The 13658-nt window shown below is 38.6% G+C and overlaps 2 protein-coding genes across 3 annotated transcripts; both read left to right on the forward strand.

Annotated features, from left to right (window-relative positions):
• The first annotated feature begins 1198 nt into the window (after positions 1-1198).
• Positions 1199-4931, forward strand: LOC124634893 (arginine kinase). Of its 2 annotated transcripts, none has more exons than XM_047170683.1 (3): positions 1199-1342; positions 3375-3553; positions 3817-4931. In XM_047170683.1, the coding sequence occupies exons 2-3, from the start codon at positions 3388-3390 to the stop codon at positions 4716-4718; spliced, it is 1068 nt and encodes a 355-aa protein (XP_047026639.1). In that variant the 5' UTR covers positions 1199-1342; positions 3375-3387; the 3' UTR covers positions 4719-4931. The 2 variants fall into 2 exon arrangements, with proteins under 2 accessions (XP_047026639.1, XP_047026559.1); XM_047170603.1 differs by lacking the exon at positions 1199-1342 and adding an exon at positions 2615-2929.
• Positions 4932-5431: 500 nt separating this feature from the next.
• On the forward strand, positions 5432-6701 carry LOC124635024 (chromatin accessibility complex 16kD protein). Its single transcript, XM_047170809.1, has 2 exons — positions 5432-5660; positions 5803-6701. Exons 1-2 carry the CDS (start codon positions 5535-5537, stop codon positions 6067-6069), a joined length of 393 nt encoding a protein of 130 aa, XP_047026765.1. The 5' UTR covers positions 5432-5534; the 3' UTR covers positions 6070-6701.
• Positions 6702-13658: the final 6957 nt, after the last annotated feature.

The raw sequence follows: 13658 nt of genomic DNA on the forward strand, positions 1-13658 counted from the left end.
AATTTAAGCCACTAATTCCAGATTATAATAAAAAAAAACATAGGTAAAATGGAAATACCTACAGCTACCTGCGAACGAAACGAAAATAGACTGAAACCTTAACATTAATCTAATCAAATATTTAGGAGTGTATCATCGATCAAACAGTTCGTTGTACTTACGATAAATGACTTCACCTTGAGCCGAGGGAGTTTTATGGTTTCCTTGAATGTAGGTGAACCGATCGAGCGTACTCGCTACCCTGATTCTAATCTCTAGGTCAAGGACCAAGGACGAGGCGAAGGCCAACATGATTCAAGAAGGTTATGGTAATGAACCACTCGGTTTTGTTTTTACGAAATTCTCTTAATATTTACTTTCAATAGGTAACCCAAAGCATTCATTAGAATAAAAATACTCTTAATTACTTAATAAATAGATTATAATACACTCTCGACGCCAAAGTTATGCAACGAAAGTGAAAAATAACAAACTTGACATTGGCATCGCCGAGATCGCTAACGTTGAAGTGTTGGACTCGATCCAGACACGAAAAGAAGTAGCAACGTTCTAATTTTAAACGCACCTAACCAATCGTTGATAGCTAATAGTGCGTCACGAAGGAAAACACAATCGATCGATTATGATTATGATTACATTTATTATTTTTGAAAATTAGTAATTGAGATTTGTTGGAAAGTAGGTATGACAAATTAAATTGATTCTCAAATATTATTTTAATTTATATCGAACGAATAAACAATAATTTTCAGCTTTTATTGAAATCGCCATAAAAGTGCTATGGTATTGAATTTTGGCTGCATTATCAGACAAAAAGTTTGCTAATTTTGTCTAGATAATTTGTAAACTAACTAACAGTTCTGACGATGTATGGTAAAAATGAAGCAGGTAAATAAGCACCTATTAGGAGCCAATTTTGTTGGTACCTATACTTGAATTTAGAGAATTGGCTTACTTACCTGCTGATATTATGATTTATTTTACTCAAACAAAATATTTCTTGATTATAAGATTTTAAATGGCTGACTAACCCACCGGAATTTGTGAAAACTTTTCATAAAATTAACAGATGTTACATTTGCCAAGGCGTAGGATTAACAGATGACTAACTAATTGATCCTTAGTGTTTGACAAGATTAAATGACGATTGTAATGATAATAGTCCAAATCACGACTAGAAGCTAAACTGGCTCGCGTTCTGCGGGCCAGGCAAGCATCACCAAGGCCAAGGTTGACAGGGAAGGGGGGGCGCGGGACGCTGCCGCGGGCTTAACGCTCCGCTCGAACCCGCACGGACCATTCTGCACCTCGCAGTCGACTCTGACGGTTGTACAAGCGCAAGGTAAGCGGTGGTCATTTAAATATTAATCTACCGACGACGTAAAGTTTCCTTAGTCCGCGTCGCCGAACCACACCACCGCCGCTCCTGAACTGTAGAAATGTTCCTTGCATATAGTGTGATAACTAAATCCCAATTCAAGATGTGCTTCGATAACGTTAAGTGTACAATTTCACCGATAAGATGATATCGCACTTGTTTGAAGAAGTTGGAATTGCATTCAAATAAAAGTCGCGCAGGTAACCGGTAGCATAAACCGGGGGAACTTTCCCTCCGAAAAGTTTTAAAGCTGTTCCCGAAGGGCGGGAAGCGTAAGGCCGCGTGCGTGCTGCGTGTCGCGCATCGATCGGGCCACCCCTCGCCCTCGCCACTCCCGGCTCCGATACATTCATTTGGACAAAATATCATTCCATCATTGCATTTAGTATCCTCCGTTTCTTTTATTTATTTGCAGTAGTTTTAGTGATTTAGTGCATGTTTTAGCGTCTAGTTAATAAATAGTATTTGTGAAAATGGGTGGCTGTGCAACGAAAGAAAACAAGGAAAACAAACCGGCTGACGATGCCGACGGGTGCGTATTACTCCGGCCGGCATTATCTCCAGTGCCCGCTGCCAAGTTATGATTTACAACCAATATATTGTCCTCAAATCATTCTATCTGTGCTGTAATTTGCAATGTAATGTTCTAAATATGGGCACCGATACCTCTAAAAATTCTTTAGACATGATTAATTTTTGCAATGTTACCGTCGGACATTGAACCTGCACGGGATGTAAAAATTATGGCGTTTCCGGATTGACCGGCAGTCTGAACTCCTGCCTGCTAGCTACAAAATGTTCTTTAGGATACAAAAGGATTATGTTTTCAATCCCACAGATCACATATTGCATTGAAATAATGTCCCGAATTCGTGTACATAATTAGATTTTATTATTGTGAATTGTACCTATTTAATTTGAATTGACAAGTTCTTTGATTTATCAGGTGTTTTTGATGCGAAAAGTGACTTAGGCATACTTAATTTACCCTTAACTACGTGTAAAATAGGTACCCTCTATCTTTTTTCCTTAGTAGGTACATACATATCATCATCATCGTGTTATCATATCGACTCATATCCAATATCACGATAGGTGTAATTCATGGAACGATAAGTGGATTCCGTAATCTGACGATGTTTAATTATTGCATTACCTTCTCGAATAGAAATGAATGCAAAGTAACAAGAAACTCGCGATAACACGTTCGTTCGTTGGTCGCGAGTGGGAGGTACGGCTGCGCGCGACGAAGAAGAACCGGTGCGCAGTGAGCTGACACATCCGTTCGACTTGCGCGTGTCGGTCAAGGCGACCTCTAGCTAAATTACGTAATTCCACCACAAAACTGAGTGTATCCTTGGGTGTGTTCGGTCAAAAACAATCCTCAACCCGGTCCAGTCCGCGTTTCATCTCCAGTACCAGTAGTTGCTACCCCCTTTTTGATCGTACAGTGGCTTTAGTAAATTCTACCAATATGAATTATAAACTGAAAGTCACAATCCCTGTGGTGGTTTGCGGTGGCGCCGTTCTCGCGTATTACCTCATCAGGCGGTTCGTAATATTTGTAAAAATAACATTTTGATTTATTTCGTAATTGTGTTTTCCGTGTTGTTAATACTTATATTATATGATAAAGTAATAATGTAAAGTGAAATAGATAATATCCTCCTCCTGCCCCTCATGATTTATTAAATCTCGATTTAAAACTTTTTGGATGTTTAAACATAGGTTTACACTTCTACCGCTCGATTCTACAGTCGATGGGTACGTCACTATTTCTTTCACATTTAAAAAAATTGCGGTTGTAGTTGGCTACGGTTTACGGTGTCGTCTTTCAAATTAAAATTAATTATTAATAAAGTAGTGTTTTCAATAAAACTTATCAAAATGTGCACTAGGGCAACATGCGCAGCGTTGAAAGCGTTAGAATCTTTATTTTCTCATGTACTTGCGTCAATAAGATGTGATATTTATATTTGATGTTTGTGTCTTGCAGAAAAGCCGCAGCAATGGTGGACGCCGCAACAATCGAAAAGTTGGAGGCTGGTTTCAGCAAGCTCCAGGCCTCTGACTCCAAGTCACTGCTGAAGAAGTACCTCACCAAGGAGGTGTTCGACGCTCTTAAGAACAAGAAGACCTCCTTCGGCTCCACCCTCTTGGATTGCATCCAGTCTGGTGAGTAGACTTTGACACGCTCGCCGCTATGATATCATGCAATAAAGATTATGTACTTACGAGTGAGACACGTAAGCACTTTACGACAATAGATAGGTAACTTGGAAACCTATATCTGATTGAATGCAACGTTGATAATAGCATTAAGTTTTCATAGGTATAATAGTTACGTAAAATTGGATAACCGAAATCCCTCTATAATATATTAAGGCATTAAGTTTAATTTTTACGGACTCTAATACGGTTACGTAATCTTTTTCTAGGTGTTGAGAACTTGGACTCTGGTGTCGGAATCTACGCCCCTGATGCCGAGGCGTACACAGTGTTCGCCGACCTCTTCGACCCCATCATCGAGGACTACCACAATGGTTTCAAGAAAACCGACAAGCACCCCGCCAAGAACTGGGGTGATGTGGAGACCCTCGGCAACCTGGACCCTGCTGGCGAGTTCGTCGTCTCCACCCGTGTGCGCTGCGGTCGCTCCATGGAGGGCTACCCCTTCAACCCCTGCCTGACCGAGGCCCAGTACAAGGAGATGGAAGAGAAGGTCTCCAGCACCCTCTCCGGACTTGAGGGCGAACTCAAGGGTACCTTCTACCCATTGACTGGCATGTCCAAGGAAACCCAGCAGCAGCTCATCGATGACCACTTCCTGTTCAAGGAGGGTGACCGCTTCTTGCAGGCTGCCAATGCTTGCCGCTTCTGGCCCACTGGCCGTGGTATCTACCACAATGAGAACAAGACCTTCTTGGTCTGGTGCAATGAGGAGGACCATCTCCGTCTCATCTCCATGCAGATGGGTGGTGACCTGAAGCAGGTGTACAAGAGGTTGGTGACCGCTGTCAACGACATTGAGAAGCGCATTCCCTTCTCCCACGATGACAGGCTTGGTTTCCTGACTTTCTGCCCCACCAACTTGGGAACCACCGTGCGTGCCTCCGTGCACATCAAGCTGCCCAAGCTGGCTGCCGACAAGGCCAAGCTGGAGGAGATCGCATCCAAGTACCACCTGCAGGTGCGCGGAACCCGCGGCGAGCACACCGAGGCTGAGGGCGGCGTCTACGACATCTCCAACAAGAGGCGCATGGGTCTCACCGAGTACGACGCCGTCAAGGAGATGCACGATGGCATCGCTGAACTGATCAAAATTGAGAAGTCGCTGTAAATCGGTTAACGATCTCGCGTTATCAGTATTTTTTGTATTATTTATCGTTTTCACGTAAGAATTCATTGGAAGTCGGATTGGTTGGGCCGGCAGACGGCACTAGTCAGCGCCCCGCGAGTGTGGCCGGCCACGCAAGCGGCCCTATATACTGTTTTTCGTAAAAGTATTTTCTATAAGGAAATGGAAAATAAAGACAGCTAGCGTTAAGACCAATATTGTCTATTTATTTCTACCTATCATATTATATCCACATAATTACAATACACATTACAAAATAAAGTTGAGAGGCTTGTAATAACTTATTTATAAATATCAAACTTGAAGCTTTTTTTACCGGAAAAAGGTAAATAGATAATCCAATGTTGCCAATTGTTAAAATAATTTTGAAGTCGGTAGTAAATTCTAGGTGCCTCAACATAATTTGTAGTAACTATATAACTATATTAGAGTACGATTTCGTAGTCTAATACCGATTAACGAGATAGTTACTTAATGATACATTCTGCTGCTTGACTAATGAATAAATAAGTATCAAGATGAAGTGCAAGAAGCTTCGATATTGAAAATTGAGAGGTTTTGTATCTCTTAACGCGCGTTAGTAAGCGCATTTTTATTGTTACCTCACTCATTATATTTCTTTTTCATAATAAGAAAATCTCGACCATATTTCGCTATGTTATATAAATACTTTTACATAGTATGTACTTCTTATTTTTTATGGCAACACATCACAAAACGTCATAAAACGTCTGCTTGAAGTTTGAACTTGTTATTAGAATTTGGATCAGTTTTGAATTAAAAGTTGAAAATAAAACGATGGCTACTCCAAAAGGCGAAAAAGATTTGCATTTACCTTTATCTAGAGTGAAAACAATAATGAAAAGTTCGCCCGACGTCGAAGCAGTAGGGGCCGAACCTCTGTATTTAGTAACGAAAGTGACCGTGAGTATTGTATGTTTTGCCGCTTTTATAACCTATTGTCTGTAAACAATAGCTTTTCTCTGGCCATTTAATAAGTGAAAACCGTCTTATTCTTGTCTAACAGCACTGTAATCAAATTAAATGTGCGCCTTATGCATTCCAGGAAATGTTTGTCACAGATTTGGCTAAAAGAGCATTCAAAAACAGTAAGAACTCCTTACTGGAGTATAAACACATTGCGGAGGTCGTTCAGGAAGATGATACGCTAGACTTTCTGAGGGAGATTATGCCTAGGAAGATTACTGTTAGACAGTTCAAAGAACTTATGGCTAAAAAGGCTGCGAAAGGCGGTGGATCTGATGAATCAAGCGAGGAATCCAGTGAAGAGGAATCTAGTGGAGAGAGCTCCAGTAATAATGAACAAGACTGACAAAAACTGTAGTTATTAGGATATTTTAGATTTAATTTTGTGGTTTGTTTCATTATATTTTATGGGCTCTCTGTCAGTTGCACAAAGATCCATTAAATTGAAGCTTCTTTAAATCTATTGCTGAGTCTTTGTCAACAACAGTGATAGCAATAGATTTAATGAAGCTTTAATTTTAAGGGATCTTTGTACAACTGATGGTATGTTGATAGTCCTAAGTTAGTGATATGGTATACTGTGTTACAGGCTGCAACCTTCATTCATCAGTTTTAACATGCAGCGATGGCAAATGCTCATGTCTTTAACTTATTGCGGATTATGATGATTCAAGTACAAGAAACATTAAATAATGTACATTAAATGTTGACAAATGGAAGAGACTATTTGTTATGATATTAAAGAATAGTTAATAAATTCTCTTTAATAAAGTATCTAATATTATGTGAATGAATGAATGGCTCTGACAATCAAGATAATGAATTCTGGTGCCTTGGAACATTTATTTGTAAACCAATATTTTACAGCTTGTGATATCTGTTTGCAACTTAAATGAAATAATACTGTGATTGGCAAATTTTTGCAACAATTCAAAATAAATCTGGTCAGTTTTATTATTAAGTTTGACCGAACATAAATATTTTTTATTTAGCTACTTTACACTTCAGCCGGATTGCCATTACAATTTCAGTTCTTAACTTTACACCCCTAGGAGTTCTAGGAAGGAAAGACTAATGTCTATCCTCCGAGCTTTTTCCCAACTATGTTGGGGTCAGCTTCCAGTCTAACTGGATTCAGCTGAGTACCGGTGCTTTACACCTAGCTTAAGAAATTAATAACCAAAGTACTTTTATTCCTAAATAAGACCCACTTAAATTATGAACTCCCGAGCCTTTTCCCAACTATGTTGGGGTTGGCTTCCAGTCTCATTGGATGCTTCTAGGTACCAGTATTTAACAAGGAGCGAGTGCCTTATCTGAGCTCCTCAACCCAGTTACCTGGGCAACCCACCGTTTACCCGTGGTAAAGTGTACTTGTACCATATAACTATAGTGCTAACCGAACCTTAACCAGCAGTATGCTTACCACCCATTGGTCAAATCAGTCAATTGAGTACTGAAAATGGTTCAGTTGAAGTTAAATGGTGCTATTCACCGTAAATTTTTGTAAACAGTACATACGTAACGTAATAAAATATCTAAAATTGAAATAAAGGTTTTGGTTCTTTTAGCCAAGCTTATTTTTTATACTAAAAGTGGTAGAATTGCCATCTAGCGGTTTTGTTTCGAACTAGCTTCAACTGAATGTGACACCATTCCAGAAAAACTACTTTTGTAGACATTCAGATGGCAGCACAGCATCGAGTATTCCACTTGATTATACTCATTAACTATTATACTGCACTGCTATCCCACGGAAGAGAAAGAATGTATGAATGAATGATTGCTGTCCTTATAACTTTGCCCAGTTTTTAAGTCTATTTTGCTTAGTAAATCATATTTTTTTATTATCTACTGGTGTACAGTATAGTTATTATTCACTATGGTACCTTCATGGTAAGCTGCACGACCTCAAATTCCTGCCTATGCAAGGCGAAGGTCTGTTTAATTTAACTTAACAGTTAACAGGTTGTTAGTAGCTTCGTGTTAATGTTCACGTTTTAACTAGGAGCTTGGCTGGCAAAGCTAAGCCAAGCCTGTATATTCATGATGTTCCAAATTCTTTTCGCGAGGATACTTCAGATATTTTTTTTGGTAAACTGCCGAGATGATTACCTACATGTTAGGGTGCGTCCACATCTGGCGAATGCGCCGCGAATGCGCAGCACGCGAGCCGATCGCGAGCTGTCCGCGAGCTGCGCGCGTGCATTTTTGTTCGTGCGCCGCTTCTGCGCCGCACGCGCGCAGCTCTAACTAGCCGTTTTCCCGTGGTTTCACTTGCGTCCAGTGGGAACGACTAACCGTTCCGAGATAAAATGTAGATAGCCTGTGTTAGGTACTCGGGAATAGTGTAGCTTTCCAACATCATCATCATCATCATCTTCCTGCCCTGTTCCCAAGTCATTTGGGGTCGGAGCAACATGTCTTTCTTCCATTCCTCTCTGTCAGACGTCATACTTACATCCACTCCCTTCTGCTTCATGTCCTCTTTCAGGCAATCAATCCATCTTTTCCTCGGTCTACCTCTGCCTCTCCATCCTTCCACATTCATACTTAGCACACTCTTTGTAGCATGAGTTTCACACCGTCTCATCACATGCCCATACCACGACAAACGCTTTCGAACAATGAAATAATTTTTCAAACCTTTCAAGTCGTTTTCTACCGGTAGTTTCAGAGCCTTCAGGGTAAAAAAAAACAAACAAAAAATGTTCTTTATCTTAATTCTCTTTATCATATTAGTATAGGTGAGTTACTAAAATAATGATGAGTTAAGTACTTAGGTTGTATAACGGTGGTCTACAGTCCGTATGGTGAAGGGCAGCGCTAACAGCAATCTGTCAATGATTGGAAGTAGGCTTTTGTCAGCCATTGCTGCAAGGCAACCTGTGAGGTACGAGTGTGCGAGGTTATATACACTTCTTCCTAATACATTTGACCTTTTTATAATTACCTATGTATGTGCTTACATGCCTTCCTAATATTTTGCCAATTCACACATTGCTTTCAATCACCATGTATGACGTATTTATAGTTCGGCCATTCAGAGAATGCGTTCCTGACACGTCGCGATTGAACTGACGACGTAACTTTGCAATGGCGTTGCAGTTACGATAAAAATATTTTTGCTGGTTGTTTACCGTTTTAACAATTGAGGAGCATTAAAACAACATTATTATATCAATAATCAATGAATGTAGTTACGTCGTCAGTTCAATCGCGACGTGTCAGGAACGCATTCTCTGAATGGCCGAACTATAGTTACGCACATTTGTGGGATTATGTCGGTAGCTCTGTGTTTAAAAATAAGTATGCATGAGTATTAGGTAATTATGGGAACTGTGGCTAATTGAACGCCCCGGTTGTTAGCCTACTTATTTTGTTTATGATGTCTTCGTTATGTTGAACCAAATAGGGTGTTTTTGTTTGATTTTGGACGATACTTACTGCCTAATCACTGATCCGCCAAATGAATTTTGAGTTAGGAAATCTTCAGATGACTGGTGGAGTCTCAGGCTTTCCTACTGACTAAAACTTATATTTGTTTCTTGTAGAGCCTTATGAGCCCTTTGTGTACCTACTAGGGACGCGGTGACTTTTTCTAACAATCGTACCGTAAATATTCGTACCTAGATTACCTATATACCATACCTATCTATCTAGATATTTTAAGATGTCTTAGCAATAGGATTGTGTATTACCCTAATGTATGATATTACCATCGGCCTTCATACAGCTACCCATGTGTTGACAATTCCTATGTTATACTTAGCGATGTTGCAACAACAAACACAAATTCATTAAACTTATGCCGTGCGCACGCACAATCTCAAATCTCATTGCATGGGGGATTTAACCGCAGAATCTAATTCATGAGTTAATTTAACTAGGCATGTGTACCAGATTATGGAAGAAAGCTATGATCCTTCGATAGATACCTACTTATTAATAAGGGATTAGGAACTTAACTGACTTAGTGATAGGTAGCTTCCCTGACTGTGGATTGGTCTATGGATTAACACTCCTCTAGTCAGTATCCCGTGGAATCAAGGGTCCTGGGGCCCGATTCTCGTAAGTTAATAATGTCAAAATCGAATAGAAATCGAATCGCAATATGATCGCAATAGCAGTTTTAAACATATCGGGCATTCTGCTACTAATAAAAGACCAATCGTATTCGATTGACATTTGATTGGTGTGCGATTGGTCTGCTATTTTGGTGATTTTGGTCTATACGGTAGTTGGCTGCACAATCATTTTGCAATCGTAAATCATTTGCAGACAAAATGATTCATTATTGAATGTCAGAAAAGGATAAAAACTTTTATTTCAAAGAAAAAATAGTGGAATGCCACATACGCTGCAATCGTAATCGAGTCGGGATTGGATCTCAGTCGAATCGAGTCGAACGTAAATCGTATGTCGCTTGAGTAAAATTAGGAGAATCGGGCCCCTGGATGAACTATTCCATCTGTTGATTCGCTTAGTCGGGACAGGAAAACCTAAATTTCTTGTATGGTTCTATTATCCCACCTCTAGCTCTAGCAAGCTGATGAGGTGATCGTAAATTGCAGTATGTAGGCACTTAGTTGGTTTTCATCTTTGGGCGTAGATCTAGGCCCATCATCATCATCAGTAGAGCATCATTTTCATAAGCGTAATTTGTAATACCAATGAGAGTCTGCCAAAATGCCATGTCCTCATATTTTCTACAATCCTAGATAATATACTCCGACTGAGTCCTGCGGTTGACAGGCTGCACCATCAATCACCCCTCTGTAATTTGCACAGTTGTATCGTAATTATATTGTACTAGGTGCACGCAAACCTACATTGGCAATGTATGAATAAATAAATATTGTGTGCTAGATAATTTTGTGGACTACTAGAGGAATACTCAAACGACACTCAATTTTGAAGAATGTAAAGCTCAAAATTCATGTCATCCCCGTCACAACCCCAATTGTTGCGACAAAAATATTTTTTCAAATTGGGTCTAATAGTTAATTTTTTGACCCAATTATGTTAGATTTTTTAAACGCGGTCAAACGTCTGTATAGATTTTTTAATAAATATCTGCAAATTATTGTAGGAGACACAATTGCGCAATTTTCTGATTTATGCATTTGCTTATTTAAATTGCGGTAACTAATGCGCAAATAGCTTTACATACTTTACGTCGTCGGCGCCCTAAAATAACATGTCTGTTTATTGTGCTCCTAATCTGTTGACTAATATGATAATTTTATTTGTGTGTAAACTTTTTTCTTGCCTACAGCCTACCTATTTCACCACTATCCTTCGGCTGACTGGTAGAGAATGCCTAGGGCGTTAAGTCCGCCATTGTACCTTGTTAAAAAAGTATGAATAAATCAATAGGAGAATGATGATGATGGTATCCTAATCAGAAGGTTTTCGCATCTATGAGGTAGGTATAATAGAAAAAAATATAAATGACCCAGTCTTTTAGCTTTTGTAAACAAAATAACTGTTTCATACTCAAACTATACTAGAAAGGCTAAATTAACATAAAATAACAATTTCGAAATATAAAAAAATACACATTGTTCTCATTATGATAATTTAGCGTAAAATTGACTGAAGCATTTAGTTGGTTAACCCACTTTTTGAACCGTTAATCCTGTTTTATGCTGCATTTTGTACGTGTAATGAGTAAAAAAAATTATATATTGCGAGTCCTTACTTGACTAAGTAACTCCTGATGTCTAGAATTTTATTATATTTACTTCTATGGACTCATTGGGGTCAAGATTTCATTCCGTCATAAATAATATGTTTAAAAAGTTAAGCAATTAAGAAAAAATCATGTAGGCACAGTTAAGTAAGGTGTTTGAGCATTATATGCTTTTGTTATGAAACTATATGGTCGTGGTACAAACTCCTTTCGTCGTCTTATGCTTGTTGAAGCGTTAATGACCTTTGTTGGATAATATGGAAGTAAACTTACGTGTGGCCACTCAGGCCTCAGGTCACCTGACTTTGAGCATCGTGCTTACAAAGGTTGCTCCAATTTACAGATCCAATGAAAATTGACCACAGTTTAACCTCAACTGAGTTGTGTTGACATTGAAAATGATTTTTCATCTGTTCGTGGAGATATGATGAGTAATTTTGAAAAAAAGTAATGGCCGAATTAAAAGTTATGGCAATAAATACTTGGGAATTAGCAAACTGCAATTAGTTGCAGCACTACTGGTAACTAATCAAAAGCATTATTAAATAAACAATATCTAACTGTAACATAGGAACCTACTTGCATCTACCGGCTAAGATGAAAGTTTGACCTTTATTGCAAGGCCTCCTTGATTGTTTTGTCTCGATTCAAAATTAGAACAGTGCTTTACCTTTTTTATTTGTTTGTTTCTACGAGGTTGTGTAACTAAGTAGGTTTAATCGGGTGACCATGAACGTGAATGTTTGACAGTTTGTTGTTTATGCTCTATATAGAGTCTATGCAATTCAAAAAGGAGGTTAAAGTTCCAAATGTATAAAATTATCAACTAACGGCTTTCTATTTAAAATGTTTCATCTATTTACCTACTATTAATATAATTTATATATCGCTCTTTCAAAGCATTGAGTAGGAAGGGATCTCTCAGCTAGGTACGTGAAAAATACTAAAATAAGTAATACCCGTCGAGTCTTTACTATACACAAACAAGTGGGTAAATAAGTAAAATTCTTACTAGGCACATACAAATTACAGGTTAATTATAAGTGATGAAGAAACACTTAGGTATCAACTGTCTAAACGCAGTGGCTGTGAAAAGATAATGACGCGCAAATTAGCGACAAACGTGAAACGATGGATGCACTTTGTAATTGTCACAAAACACATCGAGTGGCAAACGTTATTATGAAATTACTAGAAGCACTCGGTTTTCTTTTTCACGTATAGGTATTTGATACGAAAGACGGCAATAGATAGCTATATATATTTAGAGCGTATTTTTAACAACTTTAAAGTTGGGAACTGTTTCTTACCACAAGGAATACAGATGAAACCTTACAGCGCTAATTGTGGGCAGTCCTAAAGGGCAGTTAATACATTTAGAAAAAAATGATTTCTCTAGTCAAATGAACTTAACAGAACACAGCATTGGAAAATATGGAAATAAGAAAGAAGGAAGTATCCTTGATTTACTTAACTACCTAACCGGATGAATAAGCCGCACTTATACAGGAACAAACAACGAAAGTACATGCCTTTAAGAACCAATAAAACGCAGAACAGAGCCTTGAAAAAATGACATTATTCTGCAAAAATGCCAATAAACCAGTTTGAATATGAAAAAAATGGTTGCATGCTATATGGTTTAGTGAACTTTTAGGTCTGCACGTTCAGGGCCATGGGCAAACTTGCATACTTATAAAAAGTGTATGCGTCACAACATAATATTATGCTTGATCATGCCGTAGGTGATTATCGAGGAAACTTAAAACGTAATCGATAAAAAATGTAGGAGGAAAATAATCCTGAAAGAATGCAAGTCATCGATCTTCGTCAAATTCATCATGACTACAGAACGATAAGGGTTGATAACCTCAAAATAAATAGATGTTTTAGTAAAAAAAAACAACCTCCAATAAGGGTCTTAAGAGGGAAATCATCAAAATATTCCCGCGCACTCTGGGTGCAACAGAAGGTAATGTCAGACTTCTAATGACTAAAACCCACTCATGCAAAATATCCCGCTGCCCCGGCAGGAAGAAAAAATGACCAAGTTTGATGATTTCGATTGGAGGAAATAACCTTCACAGGCCCTTCTATTTATAACATGTTACACACCAAGCATGGGTGATGGATGCAGTTAAAGTACCTATTTATTGGACTTACAAATTCTAATTAAAAAACAATGTCTGTAAATGGTAAATGCTTATTAAATCAGCCAGTCAGCTGGTTGGCACGTACAG

Source organism: Helicoverpa zea, chromosome 1 (genome assembly GCF_022581195.2).
Source record: "Helicoverpa zea isolate HzStark_Cry1AcR chromosome 1, ilHelZeax1.1, whole genome shotgun sequence".
Lineage (NCBI taxonomy): Eukaryota > Metazoa > Arthropoda > Insecta > Lepidoptera > Noctuidae > Helicoverpa > Helicoverpa zea.